Genomic DNA, 13,534 nt, shown 5'->3' with positions numbered 1-13,534 from the left:
GGAGGAAGGGGTGGAAAGGAGAGGAGGGGTGTAGAAGGGAATAAACTAGGGAAGGATGAGTAGAAAAGGGCGCAGTAAGGGATGAGGAAGAGAAGGGATAGGGAGTAAGAAGGGAGGGAGGGTATGTTAGGGAGGGCGATGACGACGTTCAGGGAGAGAAGGAGGGATGGAGAGAGGGAAGGAGGGAAGAAGAAGGCAAGAGAATAATAATACTGTGGGGTTCCCGCTGTCAAGTCCGGCCGTAGCTTTGGGGTATTCCAGCTGAGACGGAGAGCAGCTGCCAGCCGAGCCGACCCCAGTGCACACTAAACCCTAGTGGCGAAGGGAACATACCGCTCTCTTTCCGACTTCTAAAATCACAAAATCCGACCCCTAAACAACACATCTCCATTATATCTTCATTCCCTACGATCATTTTCATCATATAAAGTAAGAAAGTGGTGAAAATAAGCTCAAAAAAGACGATAGAAGAAAGAAAAGGTGAAACATACGAATAGAAATCTGCCAGGGTGAGTGTGTACCTGTGTTGTTATTGTTAGCGTTGAAGGCTACTGTTGCCTCGTGAGGTTTACTTCATTCGTCTCACCAAGAGTCTATTTTGGCTTCGAAATTAACTCAATTGGGTGATTTGGGAGTAGATTTTGTAGTCATTTTGACCCTGGCATCAGTAAAAGTTTTGTGTTCGTTTCTAGTGAACTCCGAGTTGTGGCCGTGAGTCACTCAGGCAGGGTGGAAATATGGCCGACTCAGCTGATCTCAATGTAAGTCATGAACTACGGCGTAAATACATGGAGTTATCGTACCCTAATGTCCAGTATATAGGTTTGTAAAAATAATCAACTCATTTACAACACTGGTATGTAAATGAAGAAATAATTTACGCAGGTGTACAATTAACAGTGATGGGTTCACCTGAAGATTCACCTCCCAACTTATTACACCTGAAGGTTAACCATCCTAACGCTACCTGAAAGGGGTTGGATTAGGTTAAATTAGCGTGAGATTATGATTAGCGTTTAGGGAGATTAGATTAGTCTTCCGTTGACCCCGTACCTGTAAATAGAATCAACTCATTTACTTCACTGGTTTGTAAATACGTGGAATCCAATTGTTATATTATAGTGGTGTTTGGTGTCTGTCTCTTATCTCTTCTACCTCTACTATCTCTTCTACCTCTACTACCTCTTCTACCTTTACTATCTCTTCTGCCTCTTCCTGCGATAAACTCGGTGACATAAATCGAAAAAGGAATTTGTTTTATTTACACTGGAACCATTGGTGATGTTTTTTTCCTATTCCAGATATATTTTGAACCTTTAAGTTAAGTTAATGATAAGATGGACAGTACAGCAGGTCTCAGATATTACAGAAGGTTATTTTGTTTATTTGTGCTGTATCTTGAGAGAAAATCGACTATATGATATATCCGTGTTTGTCCAGTAACCTCACATGCATATTTTTAATAGGTCTTATATAATATGACATACTCGACTGGGTATATCATAATATAGGCCTATATCATGTATAAACCATGATATGCTGGGTACATAACTTATATAGTAGGACTTATACATATAATATACATACATTCATATATGATTATTTCCGGTTCAGAAATTACGAGTCTTGTACAATATCGGTGCAGGGTGAGATCGACGAGTTCCGAAACGATACGAATACACTGTGATATGTCGGGAAGGTTGGTAAGTGTATCCTCATAACCCCCCCCCCCTCAACTAGGTGTTGCCATATGGCTGACATTCAGGGCTGCCAACATACGGGTGGAACAACTCACCTTTCCCAATACCTATCGTCAATGGTCTCAAATTGTTCACACTACAGTATGCACCGATACTTTTTGTTGCGAGTGTACATCGTCGAGAGAGAGAGAGAGAGAGAGAGAGAGAGAGAGAGAGAGAGAGAGAGAGAGAGAGAGAGAGAGAGAGAGAGAGAGAGAGAGAGAGAGAGAGAGAGAGAGAGAGAGACTTTACACCCTGATAACGAAAAAACTAATCATTGGCGGATATCCTCATAAAGATATCACACAGGATATACCCTCAACACTCAGGCGATAGATAACACTCGACTATAACCACAACTCTTTGTGATATAACCGAAGTATACTGCATCGATACACAACTTTGAGTATATCCTAGTTATAGGGTCCTCTCCCCTCGACCTCCACCTTCCCAGTCCCCCTCACCTTCCACCCTTTCCCTCTGATCATCCTCGTCCTCCTTTCTACCTCCCCTCATCTTTGTCCTCCCTCTTCTCAGCAGAGAGAAAGGTAGGCATATAAATTTAAAGAAAAAATGAGAAAAACGAGTAAAAATCTGAGACAGACAAACAGACGGGCAACGAAATGAAGGGAGTGGAGAAATTTATATCAACACACACACACACACACACACACACACACACACACACACACACACACACACACGATGTAGTTATTGAGGCTGTGGTGGTCAGGTGGTGGATCAAAACATACTCACGTCTTACTGTCTTGCCTTGGCTGTGTGGAGGTAAACAGCTGATTAGTGACCTCATATGCACGGTCACTCAGATGATAATGTTGTTGTTGTGGCGGCGGTGGTGGTTGGTTGGGTAGTGTACTTATGTTTGGTCTGTCTTCCTCCCCCTCCTCCTCCTCCTCCTGCTTCTCTTCCTGCTTCTCCTCTTCTTCTTCCTCCTCCTCTTCCTACTCATCTTCCTCCTCCTTTTCTTCTTCCTATTAGTATTATTTTTTTCTTCTTTCTCATTCTTCTCTTCATTGTCACGGCTTAATTCAACCAATCAGATGCTTTCTTGCTTCCTCATTTACGAGATCTGGTCACTGTAGGAACGTCTGTTAATCCGGAGAGTGTAATATGATATCTTAATGTTCAATGTATAGAATTACCTTATAGTAAGAACACACGGAGTCTGCAGTAGGCCGGTTGGCATGTGCATGGCAGCTCCTGTGGGGAGTTACAACCACTCTCTATCGTCCATGAATCTATCTAGCCTCCTTTTAAAACTTTCCAGCGTCCCAGCACTTACTACAACGTTGCTAAGCTTGTCCCACTCGTCTACCACCCTATTTGTGAACCAGTTTCTTTCTATCTCCCTCCTAAACCGAAAATTATCCAACTTAAATCCGTTGCTACGAGTCCTATCCTGCTCGGATATTATAAGAACTTCATCTACATCTCCTTTATTAATTCCTTTCACCCACTTAAATACTTCTATCATATATCCCGCACTCTTCGTCTTTCTAGGGAATGCAAGTTTAGTTTCTTTCATCTATCCTGATATGGAAGGTTTCTAAGTCCCGGAATCATTTTTCGTCATTCTTCGCTGCACCGACTCCAGTGAATTGATATCCATTCTATAATAAGGGCACCAGAACTGAACAGCATAATCGAGGTGCGGCCTGACTAGCGCAAGATATAATTGCAATATGACCTCGGTACTCTTATTACTTACACGTCTAGATATAAAACCCAATTCTCTGTTTGCCTTATTTCGAACATTAACGCACTGTTTTCTAGGCCGGAGGTCCGGGCTTACAAGTACCCCTAAGTCTCTTTCACAAGTCGGCTTCTCTTGGTTGATGTTGTTAAGGCTGTATACATTGACAGTATTTGTCCTACCAATATTAAGTACGCTGCACTTGCTGATGTTGAATTCCATTTGCCATTTTTCTGATTACTCCTGCAGTTCATTTAAATCCTTCTGTAGTGCATTTTCATCCTGCCCTGAATTAATCTGCCACCGTATTTTGGTGTCATCCGCAAACTTGCTTATGTCACTGCTGATCCCAGTATCTAGATCGTTTATGTAGATTATGAACAAGAGTAGGCCGAGTACTGACCCCTGGGAACCCCACTAGTTACACAGCCCCACTCCAATTTAAGAACTTCTACGCCTACCCTCTGTGTTCTCAGAAGCCTCTGATGCGGTACTCTGTCAAATGCTTTGCTAAAGTCTAAGTAAATAACATCGTAATTTTCGTCATTATCTACTACCTCATAGACTTGCCTAAAAAGTCATCAGATTAATTTGTTTTCTCTAAATGTGCTCGGATGCTATTTGCTATAATCGACTCAAGAAATTTCCCCACTACTGACGTCAAACTAATCGGCCTGTAATTTGACGCTGATGCTCTGTCTCCCTTTTTGAATATGGGTACTACATTTGCCTGTTTCCACAAGTCTGGCACAACTCCCGTGCCTAATGATTTTGTAAATAAATTTTACAAGGGGTTCGCTAATCAGTTCCTTACACTCTTTCAAAACTCGAGGGAAAATTTCATCCGGCTCTGGGGATTTTGTCTTCTTTAATTTATTTATCTTCTTAAGAACATCTTCTTTTCTGATTGTGATATCCTTCAGTTTCTCGTCTTCATTTCCCATAAATATCAATTCCACGTCTGGCGTTTCCTCGTGAATTTCTTATGTGAAAACTGATAAGTAGCTGTTTAATACTTTGCTTATTTCCTCACTTTCATCCATCACTTCCCCTCTTTCTGACTTTAAAGGCCCCACTTTGTCCTTGACCTTTCTCTTCTATACCTGGAAAAATCCCTTGGGTTACACCTTGGATTCTCTTGCTATCCTAATTTCGTAGTTCCTCTTTGCCTTCCCTACATTTTTCTTAACATTCCTAGATAGTTCATTATACCTATCTCTGAGATGCTCCTCCCCCCCACCTTTTATTTTTTTTTAAATTCCTTTCTTTATTCCTATGTCATGTTTTAAGTTTATTGGTCATCCACCTTGGCTCATTCTTATTTGACCTAATTTTTCTGTATGGTATATTTTGTTCCTGTGCTTTACGTAACATACTAGTGAATTTATTATAGCCATAATCAATCTTTGTGTCGCTGGTGACCTCACCCATTCCTACCGGAGACTGACCTGACCGTTCCCAGGTGACCTCACCTAGGTACCTTCTTAACCCCACATCATCCGCCGATCGAAAGTCTGGGACTCTGATCATCTTGTCATTATTTTTCGCTTCTCAATTTAGGGTAAACCTGATTTCTCTGTGATCACTGTTCCCTAATTCTTCCCCTATTGTGGTATCTCTGATAATATTTTCTTTATTTGCTAAGACTAGGTCTAATATATGGTCACCTCTAGTAGGTTCTGTAATTAGTTTTTTTTAAATTGTCCACACCCTGGTCAGCTTTCCTAAGTTTGACCTTAGACCCCAGGGAGACAACCTCCTCCTGACCCTCCTTTGTAGGTGTCCTGCTACACCTGAAGGAGTTCAGTCCTGAAGGCTTCATTCTCCCCCTTTAAAACGTCCATAAGATACGCTGTTAAGTCACCGTGTCAAGGATTAAGACATCCCTGAGCCATTGTAATATTACCCTTCATTATCAAGGTGTCATTTTCTCACAGCTCTTTTGGAGTGATCAATGACAAGAAGTGTTTAGAAATGCCCTATGTTGATAACCTGTTGTATGTATATACAATATACTCGTAAGTGGCAAAGATAATTACTCTGTTGAATTAAGTAAACCTCATAAACTTGCTTCATAAATGGCACTAACTCACTATAGGACCTAAATATATTATGAAAAGGTAAGGTAGAAAGAGTAAAATACATTTGTTAGTCTCAGCTCGCTAGGTTGGTGTGGTGCGCAGGTATAGTGACAGAATGGCAGTGGGGGACGGTGGGCGGTACCTGGTGACCTTGAATATTCCCAAGGGTGGGTGTCCGATTCCTGTGAAACTTTAAGGTAGAGGCGTGTGGATGTGACGTCATAGATTGGGGCAGGAAACGACTGAAAACAAAGAGCTGGCAACTGGCAAGCCTCTAGGGCCTAGGCGGACAGTTGCCACCTGACACGCCTAGGGAGTGGTTGTGTTTGTTGTGTCTCCTGTGATCTCGTGTTTTCGTTGAGAGGTAAAGCTGAAAGGGAAATGGAGAGAGAAAGGGGAGGGGAGATAATAAAGAAGAAAGAAAGGGTGAGAGAGAAAGGAAAGTGATGGGTAAGATAGGAAAAGAAAGATATAGAAATTGAGAGAAAGATGAAGGCAAGATAGAGAGAAATAAAAAAAAGCGGAGAGAGGGGGAGTTAGTGAATGAGAGAAAAAGAAGACAGATAGAGAGAGACGAAAGAAGGAATAAAAAAAGAGAAACAAGACATCACATAACCTGTACTATTGTCATAACACTGTTGAGGTTAGGGATTTACCACAACTTTTCATAAGTGCATTAACGTCAAGCTTTCGATTAACTAGCTAGTTCTACACACACTCACAGGTACAGTACTGTTTCTGTTACAATACACACGTACAGTACTGTTTCCATGTTACAATACACAGGTACAGTACTGTTTCTATGTTACAATACACAGGTACAGTACTGTTTCTATGTTACAATACACAGGTACAACGTTTCTACCAAGGTACAAATACAGAGGTACAGTTTTAACATCTTAAAAAAGTATTAAAAGTTTAAAATTTGATTGTGAAAGTGACTCAAAAGATTTAATATTCATGATGAACTTAGTCACACAAGTTCATTAATTTGTAGAGAAAGAGAGACACGGAGAAAGAGAGAGAGACTCGCACATACGTAATAAACCCAAAAGTTTGAAAGTTCTCAGTTAACAAAATATTAAAAGAACTCAATCCCCGACGAGTTATTCCGAGCTTGGTGGGGTAATAACACGTGTGAAGCGAACGAACGCCTGTGTGTCCAAGGTGCGACCCACATACAGTACCGGATATTACTAAATGAGGTGTTGTTTATATTAAAGTTTCTGACCTCAGAGCGCATACATACATACTACTACTACTTTGCTGTCACGCGGAATCGAGTATGACGATCATCCAGCTATGATAAAATTATATGAGTTATTAAGGATGTTACCTAGGTTGGTGAGATTTGAGGTGACTAAAGAGACCGATACGGGTCCCGCAGGGTCGTCCACATTCGTTGCACATGTGGAGGGCTGCATCTAGTGCGGGAGGGGCGGTGACAGCGTCTTTCCGGTGTTGGCGCTTGTCTGCCTCGGTTTGCAGCCGGGCTAACTCGAAAATATTGACACCTTCTCGTGTGGTGCTCCTCCAAGCGTTACGATGTGGAGTAATCATCTCCTAGGTGAGAGGGGTCGATTTGGCACTTTTTCAGGTTTGTCTTAAGACAATCCTTATACCTTTTCAATTGCCCGCCGGTGTTATGTTTACTATTCGTTAGGTGATTGTAAAATAGCTGTTTTGGCAGTCTACTGTCTTCCATGAGGGTAACATGGCCAGTCCAGCGTAGCTGTTCATGGATAATGGTAGCCTCGATTCTCGTACAGTTGGTGTCAGCAAGAATACTGGCATTTGTTCTCTTGTTTTCCCAGCAAACTCGGAGGATGGAACGTAGACTTCGTTGGTGAAAGTTTTCAAGTGTCTTGAGGTGCTTCCTGTATGTGACCCATGTCTCACTGCCATATAGCAGGGTGGGGAAGACCACTGGTCGATATACATACAGCTTTGTACATAATTTCAGCTCCCTACAGCTGAAGACACGGTTTCGGAGTCTGCCAAAGGCTTGAGATGCACATCTGATCCGATGCTGAATCTCTTCATCGATGTCTGCGGTGGTGGACAGGTGGGAGCCGAGATACCGAAAGTGGGTAACGTTAGAGAGGGTAGTACCGTTAAGCTGGTATGGGTGGTGGAGGTGTGTCTGAACCTGGGGCAGGTTGAAAGAGAATCTGAGTCTTACGTACATTCACCTCAAGGCCAAGTACGCATACGCATCTGCGTAGGTGTTTAGGACCTCCTGTGGGCCGTGTTCAGTGTGAGCAATAAGGGTGAGGTTGTCTACATACATACATACATACATACATACATACGCAAATAAAATGCACAAAACCTAGATAACAGTACTCTCTCTCTCTCTCTCTCTCTCTCTCTCTCTCTCTCTCTCTCCACCATCAACAATTGTCCTAACTTGTTATTTACTCCCGTAGGCGTCACCATGCGGTCCCACGTCCTGCTGGTGGTTTTGGGGGCAGCTCTGACAGCCTCCAGCCTCGCCAAACAAGTACCCATGGAAAACACATTCGTAAGTAACTTTTCCTTTACTTATATACTTAACTGCCGTGTGCCTACTTATAATTCACACAGGAGGAATATTGGTTTTCGATAATCGCCTTCTACTTATATCCCGTGTTTGAGTTTGTTTACATGTTTGTTTGTTTGATTGTATGTTTATTTGTTTGTTTTTCAATAGAGAAAGCGGTCAAGGATAAGGTAGTTAAGTGCTGCTGTGTAGTGAGGCAGGGAGTTGGACAGTTTAGGGGTATTATAGGAGTTGTGGTGGACTGAGGTACATTCATGGTGGAGCTTCATCTGATGCCCTCTCAATCCTGTGTCGTCAGAACAGTGTGTGTGTGTGTGTGTGTGTGTGTGTGTGTGTGTGTGTGTGTGTGTGTGTGTGAGTGAGTGAGTGAGTGAGTGAGTGAGTGAGTGAGTGAGTGAGTGTGTGTGTGTGTGTGTGTGTGTGTGTGTGTGTAAATAACTATAAGATAGGACAAATGATCCCTACAAAAGTTCAACGCTGGATTCTTCTGGTTAAGTCATTATTACTGATTGTTTTGATAACTTTTTCTATACTGAATCTAAGAAAGGAAGTGTCCCAGTACCACATGCAGCCCACAGGTGACAGACGTTTTCTACCTGTTAGAGCACATGACTTTAATATAAACGGTTGTCATCAGATAGATCCTGGCTTAGGACGTGTTTTCAGGCTTTACTAATTGGATAAACTTCTGACGAATTTTTCCACACAAGACGAGACGTACCGATAAAAGTAATATTTCCAACCACTGTCCTTATTATCACCGTTGCCGTCGTAGGTATTTATAATATTCTAACATGATCATCTTACCCACAGTATCAACTAGACTGCCCAGGTAACGGACAGATGGCTTACTTCCTGCTGCACGGGATAGACGACGCTCTACCTGTGGACTTTACCGACGAGGAGCTCACTGTCTTCGCTAATGGCAGCATCATCTTCAAGGTAAACTGAGACCCCAAGTTCAACAATGTTTTCCGTGATGTCAACAAAAAATACATAATCTGAGTAAAATGGCGTCAAAATTACACCATGGTTCTTACTGTTATATGAGATATACCCCCCTGTATATATACGAGTATATGTTTGTTTATAAAAAAAAATACTCGTTCTCTCTCTCTCTCCCTCTCTCATCCACTCACGAGAACTCTTTCACCTCCTTTACAGTCCATCAAGATACACCACGAAGGAACACACCTGTGCATGAGGCGACAGAGTGTCAATAAGATGCGAGGCCACCCTGTCTCGGTGAAGGTGCGGCCTCAACCTCCCAACAACCTCTGGGGTGAAGTGTACGAGGTAAGTAAATGGGATCAAACCTTAATTAATAGTTTATAATGGTATCCAAACCTTAGTTAATAGTCTATAGTGGGATTCAAATCTATATTAATAGTTTATAATGGGATTCAAACCTTAGTTAATAGTCTATAATAGAATCCATATCTCAATAGCCAATAATGGAATCCAAACCTTAGTTAATAGTCTTTAATGGAATCCAAACCTTAATTAATAGTCTTTAATAGAATCCAAACCTTAATTAATAGTCTATAATGGGATCCATGCCTAATGACTAACACGGGACCATTTTACATACAACTAGTCGTTCAACCTGTGCTGTACAACCAATCATGTCTCTCTCTTACGAGGGGAACTAAACTATGTTGGTGTTAATGTTTTTGGGCGGTAGTTTTGGGTGCTTCAACTACCAAGGTCGTTAACGCGGCATTAAGTAATACAATTCTACATCACAGTGCTCAGAGTAACAACAACAATAATAATAATAACTTGCCCTACATTCCTTTCCACAGTCACAGTTCCTCACAGGCCTGGTAGCTGCCCTTGTCATCAGCTCTGTGTTTGCTCTCTCCTGCCTCGTCTACAAGTTTCAGTGGCGACCAGTCAATACGGATAATGGTCAGTTCCTCTATCGTGTGTGTGTGTGTGTGTGTGTGTGCACAGGGTGGTGTAATGCATCAAGTATGGCAGTATTATGTTAGTTTTAAGGTACAGGCATTGCTTGCTCCCTTTCGCTTTCAGCTACCGCCGCTGGCTAGCCCTCATGGTAAAAAGGGAAGCAGCCCTGCGTAATTCTTCCCGTGCCAGTACACAGCCTCTTCAACATCATAACTCCTGCAGTGCCTCCTCCTGGCAACTCACGGTAACTGGGTGCCTCGTGGGCTCAGGCTTGACCAGTAGGGGATCTCGGAGCAGCAGTGGGCCCCAGAGGGACGGTGCAAAGGCCCACTGGCATGTGGACACGCCCTGGTGCCTACCAACCAATGGCCCACTGCCTTGCGGATTAACTTTGAAAGGTATAAGGCTACAGAAGGAAACCCCAAACGAAAAATCTATGGTGGAGCCCCGCATCAGGCAGACATGCTTACAGAGCTCCGGTAAGACCCCAACGGCGGTATAAGTAGAAGAGGTGACCAACATGGGAACCCAACGACTACACCCACGAACGAAGGCAATGAATGATGGACAGGCTACTAAGAAGAAACCCAACAAACTGGGCTATCAGCAGTCCATTGCAACTCTCTTCCCAGTCGTTGCAACCACTTGCACTACTGGATCAGGAAAATGGAGAGCCAAGATGTGTGGATGCAGCCTGCACTCCTGCCTCATCACATAAATCAACTCACGTGCAGCCATCATCCAGCTCATCATACTTCTCATCATTATCAAACCCCTATCCCGCCAAAAGTCCTATGGTGACGGACGAGTGGTGACAGACAGGCAGAGAGGACTGCCGGGAGTCGCTAGTCACAACTCTGCATATGGGTGGCATAGGTAAGATGGTTGTTTATGCACTGGGATCTACATAGCAGTGCAATCCAGAGCTGTCTGTGCAACTGAGAAGCCCTTACCAGGAGCCACTCTGCTCACCCCACATGGGGAGCGGCTAGAAAAGGTACCCTAAACATAGCATGCCTAACGAACCAACCTGACTGGGTAACCGCAGCCAGTAAGGTCATCCTTATGCGGTCGAAAACAATCACAATCACAGATCAAAGCAAAAACAAACTAAACAACCTCTTATGGTCGATGCATGGAATGTCAGGCTCCTTCTGGATACTGGCACAAATGGGCATCCTGAAAGAAGAACTGCCCTTGTTGCAAAAGAGCTGGCTAGGTATAACATCGACATAGCAGCCATTAATGAGTCCCGGCTCTCAAATGAGGGTCGATTCACAGAACAGGGGTACTACTATACCTTCTGGATGGGTAAGCTTGCTGCGGAGAGAAACCACATTTACGGAGTTGGCCTTGCCATTTACCAATCCATCCTACATAGGCTAACTGAATGCCTGTTGGGATCAACGAGCACTTCATGATGCTCCGAGTCCCACTGAATCACTCACGTCATGCCTTCTTCATCAGTGCATTCTCCCCAACACTGGATGCAGAGGATGACATCAAAGAGGCCTTTTATGCCGACCTTGACAGAGTGCTAACCTCTATCCCCTGAGAAGATAAGGTTGTGCTCCTTGGTGACTTCAATGCCAGAGTTGGCAGAGATGCTGACATTTGGCAGGAAACCATAGGGAGAAACGGAGTAGACAAGTGTAATCCCAACAAGTTCAAGGGTTCTTGGCAACACCCACGTTCCAAACACTGGCATCTCATTGACTACATCATTGTCCTCATCACCCAAGCGAAGCATAGCTCAGACCATTGCTTTACAGTAAAGTAGTAGTAGTAGTGTGTGTGTGTGTGTGTGTGTGTGTGTTAAGTTTAGACTATGTTAGGTTCAATCACAATAAAACACTTATGATAACCGACTGAAAGGCAGTAAAAAGATTCACAAATAAGAAAACGAGATGAAAAATATATATATATATAATACATTCACTGACACTCTGAGCTGATGAAAAATTATCTCAATTTAATTTAGACGATAAGTTAACTCAGTATTTCAGCAGATTCAGTCAGTAAGTCAGTCAGTCAGTATGCTAGTTGGCATGTCAGTTATGATAGGTGTTTACTGGGTAGAAAACTGCATGTAAAAAAAAAATCCATAACAATGTATTTACTTGGTGTTCTTCCCCAGCCACTGAACCCATAGTCCGGGAGGATGGTTATGACAACCCAGCCATGGTCAACGCAGATGATATCGAGGCTTCCAACACCAAAATGTAGTAGTAGCCTCTGACACCAGGGAAGATGGTGTTAGTGTTGTCACCAGGGAAGACGATGTCAGTGTTATCATCGAGATGTAAACAATGGCACCACATTTAAGTAATGTTATCCTCATATAGTCTGACAGTGAATATTTCAAGTTGCTCATCATTACATCAAGATTAAGACATAAATACTGTAATCACTGACACTCTTTTGTTTATGATGATTTATTCATTAAGCTCTGCCCTCTGTTGTGCATCCTTAGCAACTGTCAAGTCCTAGGAATTGATTGGTTGATGGTTGCTATGGGCTTCACTTCGTAACCATTAGCCAACCAGCTGCTGAGAATTGACTTGGTTGTCAGGGATGCATAAAGGGGGTCCATCTATATTTGGGGTAAGGAATAATGAACAAATATTAATGTTAAGTGGACATAATGTTGATATTCAACCATCTGTCAGTATTATATATTGAAAATTGTGTTGATTTATTTGGATCAAAATATAATGGTGTAAAACATATGACACAGAGGTACTGTGTGTGTGTGTGTGTGTGTGTGTGTGTGTGTGTGTGTGTGTGTGTGTGTGTGTGTGTGTGTGTGTGTGTGCCATTACCCATTTTATTGAAATTTCTTTCGTATGTTAAATTACATTGTTTTTATCTTCAAATTCATAAATCATTCCACAACGAAAGACTTGTCGTCTTTAATTCACCTTTTACAGATACATGTTATAAACATATTTGATGTACTATGCACTGTATATATATGTATGTAGTAAACTTTTTTTTTTAATTTATGCTAAGATCATAAATTATTTAACTTCTACCAGGTGTATTTTACTAAAGTTAACGTTACTTTATTAGTGAACACAAACCTTATAAACTACCTCCTTCACTGTACAGATATATCTTCAAAATGTAAGAATAATAGAAATAATAAATTTATCAATCAAAATAACATCCTCCGGCCTGAGGTGTTGGGACCATGACCCACCACTCCCAGTGTTGTGGGTCTGTCTTTTGATCAACTGCCGACATGCTCCAGAAATGTTTCTAAAAAGCTCTCCATCCTGCTGCCTGCAGAAGGGACAGGCAACATGGATAAAACCAGTATAATACAGTGGCTTAAGTTTCTTTCCAAATATTGTGCATAATAGCCAGTGTTAATACCAGACAGAGATACAGAGCGGTGAAGGTGATGAGTTGGAACATCTCATCCCTCAGAAAACGATGCCCTGACCTACACCACAAAGTTGTGACTGAGGACATCGATATTGTGTGTCTGCAGGAGTGTCTCACACCTAATGGTAAGCCCCCACCCAGTCTGCCCAATTATGTG

At 42.4% G+C, this 13,534-nt stretch overlaps 1 protein-coding gene across 2 annotated transcripts; it reads left to right on the top strand.

Annotated features, from left to right (window-relative positions):
- Positions 1-286: 286 nt before the first annotated feature.
- On the top strand, positions 287-12,889 carry LOC121877080. Of its 2 annotated transcripts, none has more exons than XM_042382716.1 (6): positions 287-509; positions 7,964-8,058; positions 8,890-9,018; positions 9,241-9,372; positions 9,882-9,987; positions 12,125-12,889. In XM_042382716.1, the coding sequence occupies exons 2-6, from the start codon at positions 7,972-7,974 to the stop codon at positions 12,211-12,213; spliced, it is 543 nt and encodes a 180-aa protein (XP_042238650.1). In that variant the 5' UTR covers positions 287-509; positions 7,964-7,971; the 3' UTR covers positions 12,214-12,889. The 2 variants fall into 2 exon arrangements, with proteins under 2 accessions (XP_042238650.1, XP_042238651.1); XM_042382717.1 differs by lacking the exon at positions 287-509 and adding an exon at positions 5,806-5,898.
- Positions 12,890-13,534: the final 645 nt, after the last annotated feature.

The sequence above is a fragment of the Homarus americanus genome, unplaced genomic scaffold (genome assembly GCF_018991925.1).
Source record: "Homarus americanus isolate GMGI-L3 unplaced genomic scaffold, GMGI_Hamer_2.0 scaffold19244, whole genome shotgun sequence".
In the NCBI taxonomy this organism is placed as follows: Eukaryota; Metazoa; Arthropoda; class Malacostraca; order Decapoda; family Nephropidae; genus Homarus; species Homarus americanus.
The sequence above is the reverse complement of the archived record's forward strand: the minus strand, read 5'-3'. Positions and strand labels throughout refer to the sequence as shown.

Coding starts and splice junctions, on each gene's coding strand:
- LOC121877080 (XM_042382716.1), top strand. CDS start 7,972: ATGCGGTCCCACGTCCTGCTGGTGGTTTTGGGGGCAGCTCTGACAGCC. Junction 9,019..9,240: donor ATGGCAGCATCATCTTCAAG/GTAAACTGAGAC, acceptor CCTCCTTTACAG/TCCATCAAGATACACCACGA. Junction 9,988..12,124: donor ACCAGTCAATACGGATAATG/GTCAGTTCCTCT, acceptor GTTCTTCCCCAG/CCACTGAACCCATAGTCCGG.